Source organism: Strix uralensis, chromosome 20 (genome assembly GCF_047716275.1).
Source record: "Strix uralensis isolate ZFMK-TIS-50842 chromosome 20, bStrUra1, whole genome shotgun sequence".
Classification (NCBI taxonomy): domain Eukaryota; kingdom Metazoa; phylum Chordata; class Aves; order Strigiformes; family Strigidae; genus Strix; species Strix uralensis.
Genome location: NC_133991.1, coordinates 7,666,048 through 7,687,438, shown reverse-complemented (window position 1 = coordinate 7,687,438; position 21,391 = coordinate 7,666,048). Strand labels below are relative to the sequence as shown.

The 21,391-nt window shown below is 40.0% G+C and overlaps 1 protein-coding gene across 9 annotated transcripts; it reads right to left on the bottom strand.

The window, feature by feature from the left end:
* Window positions 1–458: 458 nt before the first annotated feature.
* On the bottom strand, window positions 459–18,275 carry CRK (CRK proto-oncogene, adaptor protein). Of its 9 annotated transcripts, none has more exons than XM_074890698.1 (4): window positions 17,953–18,275; window positions 9,625–10,160; window positions 6,611–6,724; window positions 459–3,785 (listed from the first exon to the last, which is right to left on the bottom strand). In XM_074890698.1, exons 1-4 carry the CDS (start codon window positions 18,194–18,196, stop codon window positions 3,648–3,650), a joined length of 1,032 nt encoding a protein of 343 aa, XP_074746799.1. In that variant the 5' UTR covers window positions 18,197–18,275; the 3' UTR covers window positions 459–3,647. The 9 variants fall into 9 exon arrangements, 7 of the variants coding, with proteins under 7 accessions (XP_074746799.1, XP_074746798.1, XP_074746794.1 ...); XM_074890692.1 differs by having other exon boundaries at window positions 3,648–3,785; window positions 6,562–6,727; XR_012631763.1 differs by having other exon boundaries at window positions 3,688–3,785; window positions 5,922–6,727.
* Window positions 18,276–21,391: the final 3,116 nt, after the last annotated feature.

Here is a 21,391-nt window from a genome sequence, read left to right as displayed (position 1 = left end):
ACAGTAGACGCTTGTATGAGATTCTTGCTGGTATTAATTTGTATGCATGTTTTTACTGACAATTCTAAGAATGAATAAACAGCTTATCCTTCCAGACACGCACCATCCAAAGAATCCCCAAACTATTTCCTGATACACCTGTGTAGGTAGAAGTGAGACTAATAGCTGAAGTCTCATCTTAACATTCCTCAGGAGTCCTCTTTTGCAGTGAGAATTTCCCCTCACCCCCGTATCTCAAGCAACTCATCTGATTACTGAAAGTCACCTTATTTCAAAAAAAGCCATATTTTACTGGCTGATAACTTATTTTAGTTACCTTGGTGTGTCTTTCTTCTACAGGTGTTGTTTAATTGTATTCATATGAGTATGGCCAATTAAAAGTGGCCATACCCACAGCTCTATTTTTAGATTATTAAATGCAAGTATTCCAACAATAGCTGATTGAGAATGACACCAAGTCAAAGTTTTGGCTATACTTTTATTTACTTCACGTACTATGAACATATACATTACATGCTACAAAAAAATAAAAAAAGACTTTAACTGTCAAGAAAGTGGATAGTGTTATAATACAATGGCACATGTTCATATTTTTCTTCAAACTGGTTTGGTTAGAATCCTTCCCCAAAACCATTAACAAAAATGAAGTGTTTTAAGATGATTAGAAATATTTGCATTATTAACAAATACAATTCAAACAGATTAACAAGATTTAACCAGGTCAAATATTAGTAAAAAGGCTGGGGTTTACCAAAATGAAATATATATTAAAAAACCATAGCAGCCAGTTGTACTTTTTAGTGTGATATAATGTGTAAATGCACCAGAAGAACACAGTGTAATTGAGCATTCTGCTTTCATGGTGTATTTCTAGAAATGATTATTCTAGTTCTAACACCTGCCTATGCACAAGAGACCAAAAACACAGCCAAGTAGAGACAAAAGATTGTGACCAACATTCTTAGCAATGATTTTTTTTGCACGCATCGGGGAGAAGGGAGGGAACAAATAGAAGAGGATAAAACAAAGGCCACAAAAGGATTTAATCTACATGTTCATGAACATGTTCTACCTACTTTAAGAGCTCGGTAAGTTGAAATGTCTATTTTGTCCAAATGCAAACATACTCATTTCTATCACCTAGGAAACAAAATCACATTTCGGCTTAAAACTGAATAATGGAAAACAGTTGCATTAATGTATCGGTTGACTAAGAAAAACTGCTTGACAAGAACTTAGGATTCTAGTGCAACAGCAGCTATTAAGACCCCTCTAGTTTCTTTTTTTTTTTCCTCTTTCAAAGTGTACAAATATTCGCAATTTACACAGTCTTAACAAAAACACATCTACCAAGTTTGCAGGGTATTTGCTAGTTAATTTCTGTCTTTCATATTAAAAAGGCAAGATTTGCATAATAAAACTCCTTTCAGAAAAATGTTCCTTTTGGTATCTTAAAATAATTGCTGATTGGAAAGGTATAAACATATGGGCTTTCATTAACTGCAATTGGAAAAAAAATACAACAAACTGTGTTACTCTAAGAACAAACAGTTCATTATGTTTCTTTTGCAATACCTGAAGAAAAATATAAGCATATATGGGCAACTGATATACTCAGTGTTAAGTCTGTTATTTACAGTGCAGCTATTGAAAAAAAAAAAGTCATGGTAAATATCAAGGTCTAAGGAAAATGCAAATTAGCCTTCAAAAATCCAATGTGTTACAGAACCTAGTTGCTCAATTTTTTTCCTCCAGGTGAGTTTTGAACTAAGCTAGAAGAGATCCCACAATCACTGGCATATCACCCAAACCAGAATAGCAATCCAAGCTAGAATAGTACTGCAATTCCTTTTTTACCATTCTTCTTACACCACTGCCACAACTGTCAGTTTCTAATAATCTTCAGTAGCGCTTATGAGATTGGTGATGGAAAAGTATGATTAACGTACATTGGCGTTAGTCTACAGAATTAACGAGTGCCCATTACCTGAAAATTAGTCAGACTTGCTGATGGATTAGTTTTGAAGTAAAACAACTAGTACTTAAATATTACAGAAATGTAATTTCCAGCATGTTACACAGTTCTGAGGTAAAGTGTTACCAGTATTCTGTTGTACGGGTCGGTGCCTTGCAGCAATAGCCTTTGCAGTGGGAACTCCCTCGCAGCATTTACAACCCATGAGCCATTCTAGTCACATAGTTTGTATCAACCAAAATAACATTTTCTGTTTGATCCTATTTAGAAAAACTGTTCTGTATGGATTACACTGTGGTCAAAGTTATAAAATTTGCTTAAGTTTGGTCACTAGAGTGCTGTGCTTGGAAAACAATCCAGGGTACAGGCAAGGGATAGTTACTTCAGTGTTTAATTTCAGTTTACAAAACTTACTGAATCCATTCTGATTTATGTTAGAGAAAACCAGATAATTAGAACAGACTAAAAAAAAACCAACAAAACCAAGCAGTGCATAATACCACCTATTCAATGCACTGATTTTCATTATGAACTAGGAAGCCATATTATGCCTTTTGAGAATCAATCCAGAAGCACACAAGTATTTTCCATTAGTTTATTAAAAATAAAATCCTCATGAATTCACTATCAAATATTTTACAGATGGGAATTAAAACAGAGGAGTCCCCAGAGTAACTTTAAAATAAAATTAATATTTGGTTTGTCAGTTCACCATGTTTGACACTGACTTGTACTATAAGAGTATTGTACAATAGGAGTATTGAAGAATTCTAGAAAAATTAAAACTGGCCCTATATAATTTAATTTTACTGGAAAGCAGTGTCAGTATTTTAGTATATTTAGTGAATCAAACACTGCTTTAAAGCTATGCATTAAAGTGCTATGCACATATTTTTCAGCACTGACATGGATGTTTATGCTTCCATAAGCCTTGTATTTGTGGATAAAAAGATACTGGTGTGTTAATAGAAATTTTAATTTAAAATCAGCTGCTATGTTTGAAGCATCAACAGTACTGAAGAAATCAATCTAGTGTCCACAAACTTCTAGAATTCTGAGGTTGATTTGACCTGTCATTTACCATTAAAATGGTAAGCATCTGTAAATCATAAGGCTGTCCCCAGTGGGCTCTACATAAATCTGTACTGTGCATAGTTAACTGACCATGCAAAGTACTATACAGCCTTTCTAGGACAGAGAACTCTGGATGGGAAAAAAAAATATGGAGAAAGCTCCAGGATAAATTTGAGAAATTTCTATCTATATACTGAATTGTCTAAGGTTGATGTTCATTGCCTGAGGAAGAAGCAACATAAGCAATAGGACCGGAGAGAGCTATAAATGTTATCGTAACATCTACTTTACTGCTTTCTCCAACTGCTGCTGCTGGCAAGGTCCAGTCTGCTGTGCACATGGACATAAGCAGGCATTACAACCTATAATCACGTACTAGTTCTGCCACTTGACACACAAGTTATCTACTGTCGTACCCTGAATTACATGACCCTTGATTAAGGAATGGTGGTGTTCAGTCCCAGGGGTTTGCAGGTTATCAGAATGCTTATACAAGCAATACCGCTTTCAAGATCTGTCGGAACATAGTCTTGATGGCATCTGCAATAAAAACAAGTTGAGATTGTTCCCATCTGTAAGCGCAACTGTTGAGCCACACTCAGCTGAAGTCCTCGTCAGGATTCTGTTGATCCAGCAGGCGGACATGTGTGAATGGAAAGTGGCCACGTCTGCCATTACATTCTCCTTCCCACTGACCACTCACATTAATCTTTGTGACCTTTACCAGCTCACCGACCTGCAGGGCAAGAAATAAGGAAGTGTTACAATTCATAAAAACACACAGGATGAGCTGCTGCCCCTCCCCTTTAGTGTCATATCACCCAAGTGATCTTTTTTCCATAAAAAGTAGTTTTAGTCTTGATCATTTTGGATACACCAGCCTACCACCCAACCTGAAGAAAGCAGAGAGAGAAAGAAGTGTACCTAGATTCGTGAGAGCTACCTAAAGTGAAGAGCCTGCAATCCAACACCAATCTTTCAGAGTACTCTTGGGACTTGACATCAGCTGCTATCACAATAAATGCATCTTGCTGAATTGACAGAGGCTTGTGCTCCATCAACAATCTCATGCAGGGAGGGAAGGCTTGCAGGTGTACAAAGCAAACACTAATCTGCAAGCTAAACAGCTCCTTAATGTTGAAATTCCACTAAGTGCTTTTCAGGTAGTATTGAAAAACTTCTGGATAAGTGGAGACTCTATCTATCTCTCCACAGATTATAAAACACTGAGAGAATACACGGAGGAGTAAGAAGTAGTGCCGTAAGGCTACTCTGTTCTTACTCTGAGCATCCACAACTAGGCACTACCAGAGGGGCAAGGCCAGATGATATTTCAGTCTTGCCCACCATGGATTTCTCACGTAAATAAATCCCATGGGTAAAGACAACTGATGCCCTCTCCCCTCTTAAACCCAAATTGTTTGGCTAGAAAAATAAAAGAATGGTTACTACAGACCGATGAAACAATATCCTCTATTTAAGAGTATCCACTTCTAATGTACTTACTACACTAAATAAAAGCACAGTAATATATCTCATATTCTAATCTCCAACCCAATATTCACATAACCAATTCTAAAGGTATTGTCTCCCTTTGACAAAGGTGGAAAACTGCACAGCAGTCACTTTCCCAGGGCTGTGCAGTCAGGTAGTTCAAGTTGGGGCCACAAGTCTACGTCTAATCAGCGCCCAACTCTGTTGAATCTTGAAGGGTACTGTAATTAATAACACACCACCTAAGAAAGCACAATTTACATTGTAAAATGTAATTGTAAAATGTAAATTGTAACTGGAGTTAAAATTCTAACTGGAGAGTTAATAAAGCAATATTGAAGAGCTATCTACCTATTTCTACCCCTCTGTGTAGAATTTTACCAATAATCTTATTTAAAAGTAACATACAGAAGTTTTCAGAATTCTTCCCGGGTCACAGATGGAGAATGCTTTTGGGACAGATATACTCTATTTTCTTTCACTAATACTGTAAATAAACTCCCAAGGCATGGCCACAAGCCTTACTGTGTTTCATCCTGAAATTCACTGAATATACTAGTTTACACAGATGCTCATCACTCTGTTCCAAATTCATCCAAAACAGGATCTCCTTTTTCTCACTTTCCAGGCAGTGAATGAAGAACAGGGAAAACAATTTGATGCTACCAACCTCCATTAACTTTACAGGTTTTAATCACTTGCAATCTTTTGCCAGAACAGTTTTTAACAGTTCATAAATTCAAACCACTACATGGACATTTAATTAAGCCTCCCATATCTCTGATGATTACTTATCTGGTAATGAGAGGCACACTTGGGACACTTGCTGTAGCTTTATTTTTTCCTATTGTAGTCATTAATATAGACATTTTAATGAATCACATTTTGAAGAAAATCCTCTTATGTATTTGCTACAGGCAAAAAGGAAACCTTCCTCGACTCCTGAATGTTAGTTTCAGCTCTTTAGTAATTTAATCATGCAGTATGTATAATTTTGCTACTGATAATAATCACTCGGGAGTTGTACCAATAAAAATACTCTATTGACCAAAACAATACATCAGCTATAATTTAACAAGGGTAAGATTAAATATGACAATACTAGAAGCAGAAAATCTTATTTCCTAATCACAACCATTACAAGAATGCTATCCTAGGTCACTTTAAATTGCTTCAGACCTGGATGTAATATACGTATCGGCCTTCAACAGAAAGTATATAACCTCCAGCCCACTAGGAAAGAAAAAGCATGAATTGCACTTCAGCTTGTTCTCTGTAAGATATTTTCCTTAAACTGCTGGTCTCTGCTCTTATTGAATATCACACACTATTTTACATTCATATAGAGTTTATCTTGGATACCTTATAGCAAACTCACCTGCAAAAGGTGGGTTCAACAGTGCAAGATAGTGAATTAGAATATGGGATGCTTGTGACTGACACTCCCTCACTCCCAGAAGCATCCTCTAGCTGTTTGTTTGATTTTCCAGCGTGGTTTAGGGTCGTTGTGGCAAAGGGACACCCATTTATTAATGCTCCTTACTATAAGAAGCTACACTTGAAATCTGCATTCAGTAATTGTTAAAAGAGGAAAGACCTCTGAGATTAAATATTCGTTTTTTACCATTACAGTCATTTCATTTAGCAACCACTCTCCCTCTGATACAATCTTTCATTCACATTTTATTTTTATATACATATATATAAGCAAGCATGGATCATTTCACAAATGCCAGCTTAATAAAACAGCTTCATTGGTACCTCAATAACTTACAGATCTTTCTAGATCTGCTTTGAAACTCTGGGTGTTAATCTATAGTTCAAATGCTCTCCTGAAGACAATACAGAGAACCTTTCAAAAACATGCCTCATTATTACAAGTGCTGGAATTTTAAGACATTTAGACTAGAAGTGGATGCTCTCTCTGAATTCTCCTCACTTTTAATGTTGACATATGGTACCATTAGTCTATTGTGCATCATCCCACCAAGCACAGCACCTCAAGAACAACACTGTACCCTGCTATAAAGCCAGATTTGTCTCAGTCTTCATCAGAAGCTTTAAAACTAAATATATCCCATATGCTTCAAAGCAAAACTGAAGGTTCATGTGAAGACTTCTGTATGCTGTGGTTTTATTCCAAGTACTCCTCTCTGGTAAGGTCAAGATGGCAGTCAAGATCTGCTACTGTTACAAAGAAAAAAAATAAATCGATCGATCTCAGAGCCATTCACCACACAGATCTTCCCTTCTCCTCTCTTTTCTCTTAATTAATATAGACTGACAACTTCTTGAATAGGTCCAGTTACAAGCAAAATAAAAGTTATCTTCTCCTGCTGAATCTTTTTTCCATAATACAGCACAGCCTTTATTAGAACATCATTTGTTCTGATCCTCTTTCCTTGAGCTCTTCAAAACCATGTCAGTTTTAAAATAATAGAACAGTACAGATATTCTTTTTGCAGTTTGGGCCAAAAATGTTTGATGTTAAGAATCTATTTTCCTAAGAGAAACAGTGGGATCCACCCCCACCCGTGAATACTGCCAGATTTAAGGATAAGAGTTTTCATTTGGAAAGAATCCCACTTTCTATATTTATAGTTATTAAGAGGTCTGGGCAAAAACAGATTGATAAGATTTACATAATGCTTTCTACTAAGTTATCTAAGAAAGAGATCTCTAAATAAACAGAGAAGGAACACCATGAAGTGAAAGGGAATGTGAAAAAGGAGACAACAAGAAACAGTACTTTGATAGACAGGATGAAGAAAAACTTGGACAAAGTGAAGTGCATATTGCTATTTTTTCCTGTACAGACATTGAAAGCAACTCAGTAACATTGCGATTCGAAATGATAAAAGCTGCAAAGAAGCTAGGAAGGCCTACTAGAAGCAGTGATAAATGGCTCACATTTTAAAACTGAAGTTTTCCAATATTATACACAGAATAAAGAACCACCACTATTACTGCATTTCTTAAATGTAAAGCTGTAGCAAGGCAGGAATACATCATCCTAACCAGGAGGTTCAACATGTCAACCAGTAAGTATTTAAATAAGTTTACAAGGCCTAGAAAGTCCATTGTTCTAGTATAAAGGTCGAAAGACCTTAAATCATACATCCTCACGCAGGCGAGCTGAGCCTACACACTTCTCAAGTTTCCACCTCCCAAACACTTCAGCTATCTAGCCTACTATTGTGAATTAGTAAAAGACACTAGTGGTGCAAGCTAGCTCAGAAGAGAGATCCTCCACGAAACTACACTTTCTAAAGCACAGCATACTTGACAGATCATGTGACTTTTAGTGAAGAGGACTTCACTAATGTAAGGTCAGCCATGGCACTCACAAGCTGTTCTCCAGCGTGTAAAGGATTTTCCTTTCTCTCAAAGTTGCTTATGATGGCCTGGATTGTCAGTATTTTCCCACTCTCTCTATTTCACTCCATGCTACCATATTATAAGTTCACAGTGTTGTGGGGTTCTGCTTTAAGTGAAATAAAATGTAAAGTTAAGCTTAAGAGAACACTAGTGGCATACTAATAAAAGCTTGAAAACAAAATCCAGAAGGAAAACCAAAAGGTTTTGATAAATATGCCACAACATAATACCCAGTGGCTCAAAGAAAATCTAACATCTGGTAATTGCAACAGTGCACAAGGACATTCAGGAATATTTCCAAGATCCAAGAGGTGGCTGGGTGAAGAGGGAGAAAAAGAGGGAAAGAGACAGCATTTTAGGCTGTATGAAAGTCTGAAGGTTAAAATCTTTGCATATTTCCCCAGAATATGGCGAGTTGGCATACATTTCTATACATGCTTCTCAACTCAAAAATTTATTTTCTGTATCCTGGCTCTCTTTTGATTCAGAAATATAACAGAACATATAGTAAATCTAGAGTATATTTACACTGCTTCCCTAGATAAATTTTTACCTACAACAGGGAAAAATTTCACATCTCCTAGGTTGTACATCAATTATCAGATCTGTAGAATGTGCCGCATTTGCCAGTTCTGTACTAAAGACACATACTTATAACACATCACTGAATTACTGAAGTGCCTTTTGTGTTCTGAATGATTAAATGAAGTGTTTGAGAGTGAAGAGGAGATGCTCTGACTCAGCACAGAAACTGTTTTTTCCCAAGTACTTGAAATGTTATATAAACAGGAAGTCAATTAGGTATCAGGAAATTCCAGAGCCTTTAGCTCAAAGAAAGCCTAGATTAAAGGATACAATTTACATATCATCCTAAGGCAAAGGTCTGCCACTGAGAATACCTTAGTCTCAATTTCCTCAAATGTAACTTGGGGGATAACTATCTGATGTGTAGAGATAGAGCACTTCAGTCTCCTTTTTAAGAGGGAAAAAAAAAATCCAAAAGGGCTTGTACAAGTACTTGATCATATCAGGAAGTGAATCAACCTTAAGGAAACTCACTGCTTTATTACAAATCATACTCCATCAATCACTGCTTTACACGAGACCTCCCTAATGAACTGTCATGTATGTTCCTGCTTCACAAACTAAAAACCAAAGTAATCTGCTTGAGGTCAAGATGGTACAATAAAACCCTGTGTGCGACCATCATCGTCTCAGTCTATGTAATTTTAAAGTGACTATCAATGTTTCCACTGATTGCTTCTAAACTGCTGACAGATTGAGGGAAAAAACCCCACAAAACAAACAACCCAACACACCTTTTAAAGACTGGGGTGAGGCAAGCCACAGCAAACATGGGTTCAGACACACAACTTATGAACTGCTCCCTCTCCCTCCCCCCTAAAATAAAGACTTCAGAAGTGAAAACATGGATGGGGAAACACTTATGTTAGTGATGTTTGACAAAAGACATGATATTGGTTCAGTAACCTAAACATGCTATAATAATCAAACTCTAGTCTACAAGTGACTCTAGTCACTTAGCATTTAAAAAAAAAAAGCCTTTATCCATAATTTTTAATCATGATGTAAAACCAGTATTACAATGCTTTTCCCTTTCTTATTCCTACAAAACTATAATGTGATCGAAAGGGAAATCCCTTGAACAGATCTCTTCTTTCTAAGTTTTGCCCATTATGTACCTCCAAAGCCAAGGCTGTCTTGTCGTAGGCATTAGGGACTCGCTTCTGGATAACCCGGGCATAAATAGGGCCATTCTGAAGGTTAGGGAGCGGAGTGTTGATGCTGGGCTGGGCATAGGGCCCTGGCTCCGGCCCACCCAGTGGTTGTGGGTGGGAACTATCCTGGTTACCTCCAATCGGAGTAGATACTGAAGCAGAGGAAGGTCTATACTTCTCGACGTAAGGAACAGGTATCATTCCCCTCTTTCCTTCGCTGTCTTCTGCATTCCACCATTGCTCTTCAGGTTTATCCCGGATTTTCAGTATGTCTCCTTTCTTAAATGGAAGATCTTCTTCATCATTTCCATTAAAGTCAAAGAGAGCTCGCACATATTCTGCTTCCTCCTGCCTGAGGATAACGCCACTATTCTGCCTGGACCGGGAAACTGGTTCTATCAAGGTTGTAGTGTCCAAATAGTGTATTTTGTAGAATTCCAGTAAAGATGGCAAAGAATCAAACTCTTGGTCACCTATTCGAAATCTGGTGGGATTCAACCCTGAAAGAAGAAGGTAATATGTCAAAGAGAGCATACAACAGTTAAAACTGTAAATTAAGCGTTTGAGAAGACGAATACGTTTACAGATAAATAATTTGATATTGAATTTGGTCATCTTTAGTTCAACAGTCATCACATTCAGCTTTTCTGTGTATTTCTAATCAAAGTCAGCACTATGAGGATAAATTTTTAAAGATTTTGTCAAAGAAAAAAATTGTTTGGCACCACCAAACTTCACAAATTAGGGTAAAAATATCATGTTTCTCTGAATGTTATACAGACCCAATAGATAAAAATGTTCAGTACATCTGAGTTGCTTAGAAGCCTATACAACTTTCAGTAACAATTCCCCTTTTCCTGTTTTATATTCTAAATCTAGGAAGGAAATGACATTTTGGTACAATTTCAAGGAAGTGATTTTTTTTTTTAAACTCTATTTTGCAGTTCAAAGTTATTTCAAAAGGACAACACTGCAATAATGGTTATTTACCTGTTGCAATGTATCTCGGGTTAAAGGAGTGGACACTACAGAAAACTGCTTAGCACAGCAGCAAACAATTTGTGTGAATGAGCAAATGAAGTTATTTTTCATTTTGACAAAAGGTACCATTAGAGAAGATTATGTATATTTTATGCAATGCAAAGCAACAACATATGTTTTCATAATGGGTATAATTCTGTCTTTTAATCTTAAGTCCTGTAGTTTCTTTGCCGTATTTGTCAGATGGAGCCTAAGCTATAAATCTGAACCTCAAATACATTAAAATACAGATGATGCTCATATTCAAGCCATTAGAGGTACCAAAGTGCAGATACCCATTTCAGTTTTCAGTGTGTGTGCTGCACTTTTTTTTCCATTTTATGTTCTTCAGGCTCAGATGGGGAAAAACATACGCATGATGTTCTATTTCCACCATGTACATACACTGTGTAATCAGTTATGGGAAGAACTGTGGAAGACTGGGGGAGGGTAGTAGAGAGGAAAAGATTTATGCTCTAATGAGTAACTCTTTTAGCAAGAAAGAGATGCTTACTTTGCAAGTCTGTTTCTCTGCAGGGAATATCTAACAGTTCCGAGACTTAGCTCTCGAGTACAAAGCTAACAGAATTCTTCAAGCTGTCCCTGATCCAAACCCCCTTCAAAGTAGCACTGTCAGCATGGAAAGCTAACATTACAAGAAGTTCTTTCAAGAGAGCAAAAAGGGGTTCTAATAGAGAAAAGGGCAGATTCAATGAGATCAACACAGAAAAACACCCCATAAATAAGTTTTGAAGTATCCTGAAGAAACATAAACATTAGGGAAGCTGGTTACAGGAAATTCAAAGAAGCAGAACTAAGTCATTGGAAAATGCACATTTGCATGCATTAACAGCCTTGAAAGACTTTCAAAAGAAATGAGCACAAATGCAATAAGCCAAAACCCAAAAGCAATATCCTCAAAAATTTACAGAAAAAACACAAACTGGCATCACCAAGAGATAAGGAGGCTAATGTAAATATCAGTGAGAAATATGAACCCAGCATGGGAAGAGAAGTAAGATTCCACCTTATTCTCCCAAAACATAATGCTGAAAAGATGCAAAACCCCCTCAGCTTTTGTTGATGAGATGTAACTTACAGCTCCAGACTTAACAAGAACTCTGGAATTTCATCTCAGTGGCAGTTTTTAGCTGTGTGATCTCACAGGAGATGACTTCTGGCTGGACAGGCAACATCCCTACACCACTTCAAAACAGCTTAAGTTCACTACACAAGCATATAATATGATCTGGGAACGCTGCACTTCCACTAGCATTGGAAGTGCAAAACCATGCTTTGTAACAAGTGGTATAGACATCAAGTTTCAGACAAACCTGGTCACAGAAACATGAGCATGGATCTATCTGCTACTATTTTACAGATGAAACTTTAAGGATCAAAGCTTATGTAGACACTTATGTCAAAAGAAAAAGTCACAGAAACTTTAAGAGGACCTGAGCAGCAAAGATCTTTGAAGTCATATGGAAAAGACTGAATCTCAGGTGAGTTCACTGACATGGAACTTATTTCACATGACAGAAATCTAGAGCCTGAAACCCTAATTTACCTCTGTAAAACCTGCTACAAAAACCTGCTGATTTACCTCTGTAAAAACCTGCTGACTCAGTCAGGATGCTGAGATCTCTGTGTCCAGCAAAGCGTACACAGAAAAATCTTAAAATGCACAGGAAATGAGCAGTTCATCAGTAACATTCATCAGCTTTGTCAGCATCAAAATCATCACTATGATAAGCAAGGTTTTTTGAGGTGTCTTTTTTTTTTTCTTCCTTTTTTTCTTTTGAACAGGTTCACCCTCTTGAATTAATGCGTAACAGCCTGAAATAGCTGCCAAATGTACCTGAATAAAACCAAAGTTGGACTCTAAGAGGAAAGTCCACTGAACCTTATGTATGGGGAAGGAATGACTGAAATCAGTGTACCGTATCCTGGAAAAACACATTCTAAGAGACATTTTGCACAATTGAAGAAGAGTGAGAGAACACAGACCCTCCAAATACATTCTAGGATCTGAAAGATCAATGCAATCCTTGAAGGGATAAACAGAGAAGCAGTAGAAAGGAGAGACATTATCTTCACTATGAGAACACTCCCAGAATACCACACACATTTCTGATGCTTTTGTTTTAAAAAAACCCATAAGGCAGCTACAAAAATCTGAGGTCTGAAAAACCTCTTTGCCACAAGAAATCTACAAGCTTAATCCAAATTAATTACCAAAGAACATCAAGGCAGCAACCTGGTCACTGTCTGGAGAATTTAAATAGAAGACTTCTTAGTTCAGCTAAAATAGGCATAAAAAGCACAAAATAGTTGAAAGTCACAGTTGGAATAACGCAGGTTGGAAATAAAATACAACTACACCTTACCAAGCAAATGGTAAACTTCCCATCAGTTTAAGTCTTTTGTGTATACTTTCATTCAGCTAAAAGCTGAATGATGCTCACTTACGTAGCAGGGAAATAATCCTATTCACTACAGGCTTCGAAGTTTTGTCACTCCCTGGTATAATGAAATTCAAAGATTAACAGATTTCAGGCTCAGAGGAATTCTTCAGCTTCTTGTTTGAACTGCAACACTTCTGATACCTGTAGGCCAATGGAAAAATTAAGGCAAGATCTACCACAAGAAAAAGTGACAGACAAGGAAAATGTTTTTTTGAGAAGTAGAGCTGCTTTCCTTCATGATTCTGGGACAGTTTTCTTGAAGGCACAAGTTTGAGCAGCACATTGTTCGCATCTTCTGAGAGCTCTCAGGAAGAGGAGAAGGCGTGTAAAGGTAAATCTAGCTACTGGAGGAACTTTAGTCACTTCCTATTAAAGTTGGACAACTGCCGTACTAGAAATTATCTTCCCTTCTCCCCAGCTCTGCACAGCCAGAGGAAGAATAGCTGTTCAGCTTGCACCTCTACCAGCAGCACTACTCAGCTCTGTAAGATGACTCCTTTGAATGAGAAGCACACAAAGGGTTGAGTATCATCTTTCTTACTCCATCCCAGCTCTATCTGTGCTAGGACTTCACCTGATTCCACCCATTTCAGCATGTCAGAACAGCTAGCGAAACCTCTGCTCTCAGGAAGGTGAGAAAAGAGTTAAAGTCCAAAAAGTCCCAGAATTAAAGAAAGTTTCAAATCTGGACCCTGTCAGTTCTATGTTTATCACGCACAGTGCCTTTGGACAAAACACTTCCACACTGTGTTGGCTTCATGCAGTCCGGAAAAGATTGCTTATATATGTTTTAAATACAGATACTGAACAAGTAGAGGTATAAAACACTTAATATTCTAATTCTTGAGGGTGCAGACAGGTGGCCTAACCACAAAGCAACATCTCACTTTCTCAGACACCTCAGGGGTTTCACATTTCTCTCTTCACTCCAATTGTTTTAGTGCCACTAGGCAGTTTTCCCTTTACTCCTAAACACTGGTAAGCCTTCCTTTTCAGGGCAGGGAAGACCTCACAAAAATACAGGTTTTCATTTTTGTTTCTAGACCTAGTCTGTAAGGACATCCTCCTCCTCTCCCCCAACTTATAAAGCATGTTTTGGGCAAGAAAAGCTGTCCTCATGCAGGGTACTGAGGCACAAGGCTCTCATTTCAAAGGAAGACATCACAGTGATGTAAGCCAGTTTCCTTCTGGAGCGTATGGGAACTCTGCTATGAAGGCATCCCACTCCAGCCTGTGTGCTTCTTCCACCCCCATGGGGACACCTTTTTCCCTTGTTCTTAAGTACCTCCCTACTCATGCCTGAGCAAAACAAATAAGTACCCATGAATGCTCTCTAAAAACAGTAAAACCCCATTCCCTGGCTCCTGAGAAGAGCTCTAAGCACACCAGGAGAATATTCTTACAGAAGTTACATTTAGTCATTTCTGCAGATAATCAGAGGATGAGAGAAAAGTAGATGTCTAATGCATACACCTCCCAAGCTTCTAATAGTTTGCATTGTAAGACCTCAATATAAAAAAACAAACAAAAACAAGCAAAAAAAACCCCCACCCCCCAAAAAACCCAAGTGTCAGAGTTAAATCATACTGCTCACACACATCTAAAGCCATTTCATATAGAGCTGAGTACGGATATCATTATGTAGAGATTACATGATTCCAGGAAGTACAGTCTGATTTTTTTTAAATCACAATGGAAGTGATTCAGAAGGGTAAGTTAAGCAGCATGTCCTTAAAATGCATACTTAGTGAAAACACCACCTTCTACACTGTATCTGTCATACTTTCCTAATTTAGAGACACAAATTTTACAACACTAAGGTTTCTGGCTTTATTACACTGTACTTTCAATAGAAAGCATACCTTTCTTTAGATATTTTAGGCATTTTGTTTTAGGGCATATCGTATGTTTTTACCCCAGACTCATATCAAATTGCAAACATGCTATGTATTTAAATATTTTCTCAATTGTCCATTATCATGCTAATGCCTGCATGGAGTACTTTGTCTTGTTTAGGATTTCTTTAACCCGTGACTGTGATATTTCAGCACAAATGACACCCTAATTCCAATTCAGTTGTTAATCTCCATCTCCACTAGAAACAGAGTGGTGTTCTTTCCCATAATTCCGTGATTTATCTTTTAACAGCCTTAAAACACTTCAGGAAGACCATTCTCACTATTTTGAGAAGTTCTGTTAAATTCTTTTTTCCTTATGCTGAAAAATCACCGCAAGAAGTTAGAAACTGCAGCATATCAGGCAAAAGGTGAATTTAACGAAAAGTTAGCAAGTTGGTTTTATACTTTAGAAATGGAAGTATCATGTTTATGTAACGCTATACAGCTTTTTGTATTAGGGAAGCCAAAGCTCCTCACCTCATTCATTTGATATTGAAGCTGGGTTCCTAGTATCCCCTGCACACAGCAGTGCTAAAGCGGTCATGAATTGCACACACTTACTGAGACTAACAAAAATCAACCCAAGAACCTGATCTGGCATATTCAGATTTCCCAGTGAGACTTGTCTATTTGCCAAACAATCAATTGCTAAAAAAACTATACCATACAATTAACATAGCGAAGTTGTTCTTCCTAATGGTTTAGCTGGACCACAATAAATACGCATGACAATTTGCAAATATTTACCTCATTTTACTGCATTAGTTTCCCTATCCAAATGTTAAACCATCTTCAATCTTCTACCAATCTCTCTCCCATTGCAGAGCATCCCCCCACTTACTTTTTCTGAAAGAAAAACTTAATTACATTTTTAAGTGTAACTTAATATACAACCCTCCCCCGCACCTTCTTTGGTTTGTGTGTGAAAAGTGAGCAGTATCAACACATACGCATGATTTATTTAAAACTACTAAAATCTCAGCATAGGAGTATCTGTGGTGCAGGAGTGATGCACCACCTATACACATAACATCCACGAGAGAAAAAAAAAAAGAGACCAACCCAAACATAATTACTTTTTAACATATATTAAAAGGCTGTGTGCCAACAGCCTACACAGCTACAACAGCAGCTGCTCTTCTAAAACACATAAACATTTAAAACAGAAAAGAACTACCTAATGGGCATTTAGTGACTTTTAAAAAGGAACACCAGAACTCCAGAATGTTTTAATATAACATCAGCCAGCCCACAGAACACCACAAATGTTACTGAGCTTAAAGAATGTAACGCAGTAAAAAAGTTAGGATGGCTACGTACTGAAGTGATACCACACTAACATGAAAAACACTTTTTCCAGGGATGAGTTGCTCTCCAGAAAAAAATTGTCTGAAAACGACAGGCACACATACTCCAGTGATTTTTATCACTACTAGCTTTAAAATCTTATTAGGCTGGATTCCACAACAAACCATCCTGTTAACTTATTCTGCTCTACGTAACCCCAGTCATGCATTTCAACAATTCGCACACCAAGCCTCTGCAAACCTACAGCACAGAAGTGAAACAATGGAGAATCCACATCTTGTAGCAAAACATTTCACTACCCACGGCAGTAATGACTTCCACTTCCAGTTGAATTCAGCCACCTTTAGCTTCTACCTTGTCAAATTTTTTGTGACTTGAGTGCACTCTGCAGCTGTAGTAGGTTCCTGGGATAAACACGGTGACTTCAGGCTCTCCCAAGTTTGCCAGTTTGAAATGTTCCCCTGAGCAGCGGAAATTACTATATATTAGTGCAAACCTACTGGCAACAGTTTTGTTTTTTCTTAGATTATCTCCTTCTCAGTCAACCACAGTCTGTGCAGAGACTGAAAAATCCTTTCCATAACAAGTACTGCTGCATCTTCCCAACATAGGTCTCTTATTCCAACCATAGATCTACATCAGAAAATAACTGTCTCTGTAGCAATTGTTTACCTTCTGCCAAATAAGTTCACCAAATCACTTCTTACATAGGTTTACTACACTTCAAAATTATCTAGTGGTTCCTGAGATGCTAGCAATACACCCACTTCATTCTGCAAGCATTAATATCCAAACTCGAGCAGTTCTGCTACCAACTTCAGCAATGCCCCCAGCAGGGATACTGCTGCCTTTGTATTACACGTTCTTACACATTAAGGACAGTGCATCGTTGAGGGCTCTTGTTCATTTAGTTACATTTAAACTTGCAGAAATGCTGCTTCTCATGGTACAGTTTTTCCTCTGACACAATCAGTATCTTCTGCTCTGTGTTACACTTAAACACACTGTTTTCATATTAGATGTTAGGTTGATGAGGAATAATATCAAACCTTTCCTTTCTGCACAGAGGGGAAAAAAATTGCTTTTATATTTCTGAAGAGTTCCCACTACTTAAACTACCCACATAATACTTTGATTCATGTCTTGAAATTTAGTCTCACAGTCTCCATTCTAATGCAAAACTATCTTGTCAGAATTCAGACTTTTAGATGACACTTCCACAGAACCAGCCCCCGGCAGAGGTGACATGCAAAAATCTATAGAACTGTAACTACAGTTAACGGGTTTATGAAAACAAAAGAACGTGTGAGCGCTCCAGCTGTAGGATCCTTCAGGAGGGGTTGCAATAAGCACTCCAGTACATGTTTAAGTATATTAGGTCGTTGGAAGGCAGGTGCAGACAGGCGGCTCAGCGCGGTCAGCAGCCCCAGCTGCAAAACACGACTTAATTCTACTACAAAGCGCTTCACGACTTGAAACACCGCCCGGGAGGAGAGTGGAGCCGCTCCTGGAGAGGCGCACACCGGGGCTCGGCGGCCCCAGCTGCCCTCCCCGGGGCTGCAGGGGCTGGGGGGGCACCACCAGCCCTGGGGGTCACTCACCCGGGGCCCCGGGGCCCTCGCCGCCGGCCCGCCGGCCTCCCGCCGGCCCCAGGCTGTTGACGATGTAGTGCGAGACGCGGGAGCTCTCGGACACCGAGAGCACGAAGTCGCCGGGGATGGTGCCGGAGTCGCGCACCAGGAAGGTCCCGTGGCGCTGCCCCTGCAGCAGCGTCACCGCCTCGGCCCGGCTCAGCCGCCCCCAGTACCAGCTCGCCCGGTCCTCGGAGTCGAACTGCCCGGCCATGGGGGCCGCCCGCCCGCAGGCCGCACTCGCTCCCCCCCCACCGCGGGCCGCCGCCGCCCGCGGTGCCCCGCTCCGCGCCCAGCCCTACCACCCAAAATGGCGGCCCCTGCCCTGACCTCACCTACCGGATGTGATCGCACGCGGGGAAGGGGCGGCGTCATCTCCCCGCGCCGCCCGATCGCGGGGATGGGCGGGGGGCGGGCGCCGGCTGGCGCGCTGCGCATGCGCTCTGAGGGGGTGGGCGGGTGCGCGCGCAGGGCGGGCTGAGGGGGAGGCGGGAACGCGGCGCTGAGGGGAGCGGCGCTGCTGTGGGGGTCTTTGTTCACTCAGTGGGCGCTGGTGCGGGTTGTCTGCGACCGGGACGGTCCACTCTGGGTACCTGGGAGCTGCAGTGGCTGTCTTCGGGGCTGGTGTCTCTTCACTCCTTGCCGGTGCTCTCACATCGGTTTCTCTGTCACGGGCCGGTGGGAGGAGAGTTCGGAGGCGCCCGTGTTCCCGGCCCCCAACCCAGGAGGGCTGCCGGGACTTTTCTCTGCAGTGGGTTACATCCCGTTAGGAGGGCTGCAGGCTAGGCCCCTGAGTGTCCCAGTTCCCGATGGCTTCCCAGCTTCTGCAGCTCGCTGTGGTAGTTTGTCTGAAGCCAGGTTTGTCTGTACATTAGGGTGCAGCTCGCTGTGCTTTCTCCTCCAGAGCTGTACCAGCAGTTCCTGCCCTCATCTTCCCTGCCAGCTGCACATTCCCACCCCACGGTTGTGCCAGCACAGCTGTTTTTTGTGGGACTACGTACTGAATTAGGCCAATGAGCTGTTCCGGGTTAAAAATAACCCTGCAAAAGAAAAAGTTTATTTTTATGCAGGACAGTTCACTGACTGTGTTACCACAGGCGCCTGCAAATAGGGAAGAGCTTAAGTTCTACTCATGCCATGGAGGAATATATGTGTGTGTACAAGTACAAATAGTGATGTCTGTAAGAATGGAGCAATATTTATCACTTTTAGATTGTTCTCAGATCTCTAAAATTCCATAGTAATGCCTGTAGAGCCTGGATAAATGTGTATTGAATTCTATTCCAGCTCTGCTGAATTCTGTGAGCTTTTTCCAGAAAGGAATGTGCTTTTTCAACTGTGTGGTCTCCATGTGGCAGCACTTGCATAAACATAATGTTAGAGCACAGCTGTCCTTAACTGTGAGGGTGCCGTGTTCTCTCTGCTTTCTTGTAGAGCACTTTGGGGCCCTGTAACTGTGCCATGGATGGGACTTTGGCAGTGTGTCAGGTAACTAGGGATATATTAACCTTCACAACATCCCAGTGAGAAAATACTCTGTTTTACAGGTGGGAGCCCATGGTTCATCAAATATATAAGAAAACACCAGGTGCTTGATTTCAGCTTATCCAGTGGTTTAACAAATGAACATCCTTCCTCTGCTGATCCTGTTCTCTCTCCAGATGGACTGTAGGTAGGAGCCAGTCGTAATCTATTTGGAAGCTAGAGTCCCAGTTTCCCTGGTGATGTGTGGAGTTTGCAGAAATAGCATACTTCCATGCTTAGTTTTTCAACAGATTAAAAAAGCTGCAGATCCTTGCTGAGAGCCCAGGACACTAGGAGAGTTAAATCACAGCAGCAAGAAAAGAATTCCATTCTGTTCAGTCATTCATAGACTACAAACAAACAAACCAGGACTTTCTTGCAATGGCAAAATTCACCATTTTTCTGACTCCTGCCAGACCACTGTAAAAAAGTCTCCTTTTGACTGAGGGCCCCCAGACTGCTCTTTTTTCCCCTTCCTTCTCAGTCCCCACCCTTGTAACTCATCTCCCCCTGTTTTCAGATGAACCACAAAGCTACAGGAGTTTTGTGGTGGTGGAGTTCTCATCAGGTTTGGTTTTCTCTGCTACAAGCAGTTGGAAATTTTGTTGCAAGAGTTCCCTCTGGTGGTCAGGGATGGGGAAATAAGTAACACTTCCCTGCCATAAGACGCTCCTTTCGCTACTTTTTATGCTGGACTGATCTCTTGTTCAGTCACTCTCTGGCCTTCGTTATTTATAACAGTCTTTTCTTACTAAGGAATTCTCCAGATAATGACTAATAACCTTTTCCAAATTACTTTTTCCTCCCACATTTTAACCCCTGCACTCCTCAGTAATTTACTCCTCTTGACCCATCCTTTCTGCACAAAGGCTACCACAAAGATGGAGCCCTTCTGCCCAAACCTGCTTCCAACACTGGTCTTTCACAGGCGGAGGGATTGCAGCCTGAGATGAGTGTGAAGGAAAAACAAAGCTCTTGGCCACAGTCTCAGAAGAATAAATCAGCTTGTAATTCTGAAGAATTCGCTGTTAATAACAAGATTCTGAAAGAAGTTGTAAAATATCGAGAAAATATTCCATTCTTCTACCTGCAAGCCTCACTGGCACCCAGAACTGTTTTTCCTCCCTCACAGTCTGGTTTTCCTCTCCTGATTTTATTGTCCCTACCAGTTGGCCTAGAGATTTTTTTTTTCCTAAGGAGCTCTAAAACTTTGGCAACCGATCTAAAGCTCCAGTTAATCAGTAGAAAGTTTCTTGCTGAGTTCAGTGAGCGAGTCTTGAAATTGTGCCAGGCGGAGAGCGCTGTAGTATAGCAATGTTCTGTCCTAGGCAACAGTCGAGGATGTTAAAGCAAAATAAGGAAACATCTGGGTTAACCAAAGGCTTTGTCTGCTCTTGCAAGGCAACCTGCTGTCACACAATCCTGCCCTAACCGTCGCTTTGAAGGGTTCAGCTTTGTAAATCTGGTCTAAATCACATACATCAATACTGTATCCCACTTATAAAATTAAAACTAAAGGAGGAAAAGGTGCATCTTTTGGATTCTTTCCCCCGTGACCTCAAGAAATAGTGTTTCTGCCACAGAAATATGTTTCCTCTTGCAATTATTTTGGAATCTGCTCCTCGCAGGAGGTGTCTATGTCCTGTTTACTACTCCTGTGTTCACGTTCTGTGTGCGTGGCCTCTGCCATGACCATTCACACCCGCCTTGGAAGTGTCGCCTGTGTCAGAGGTTCCTGCCAGATCCTGGCTATGTGATGTCACCACCAAATATAGCACTTTTGGTGAATTCATGTGACATTAGCTGTTGTGTAAAGAGCTCTGCGCAGAGACTGTTAAAAATAAATAAGCCTGGAGTGTGTGACGGGTAGCAAGAAGATCTATTA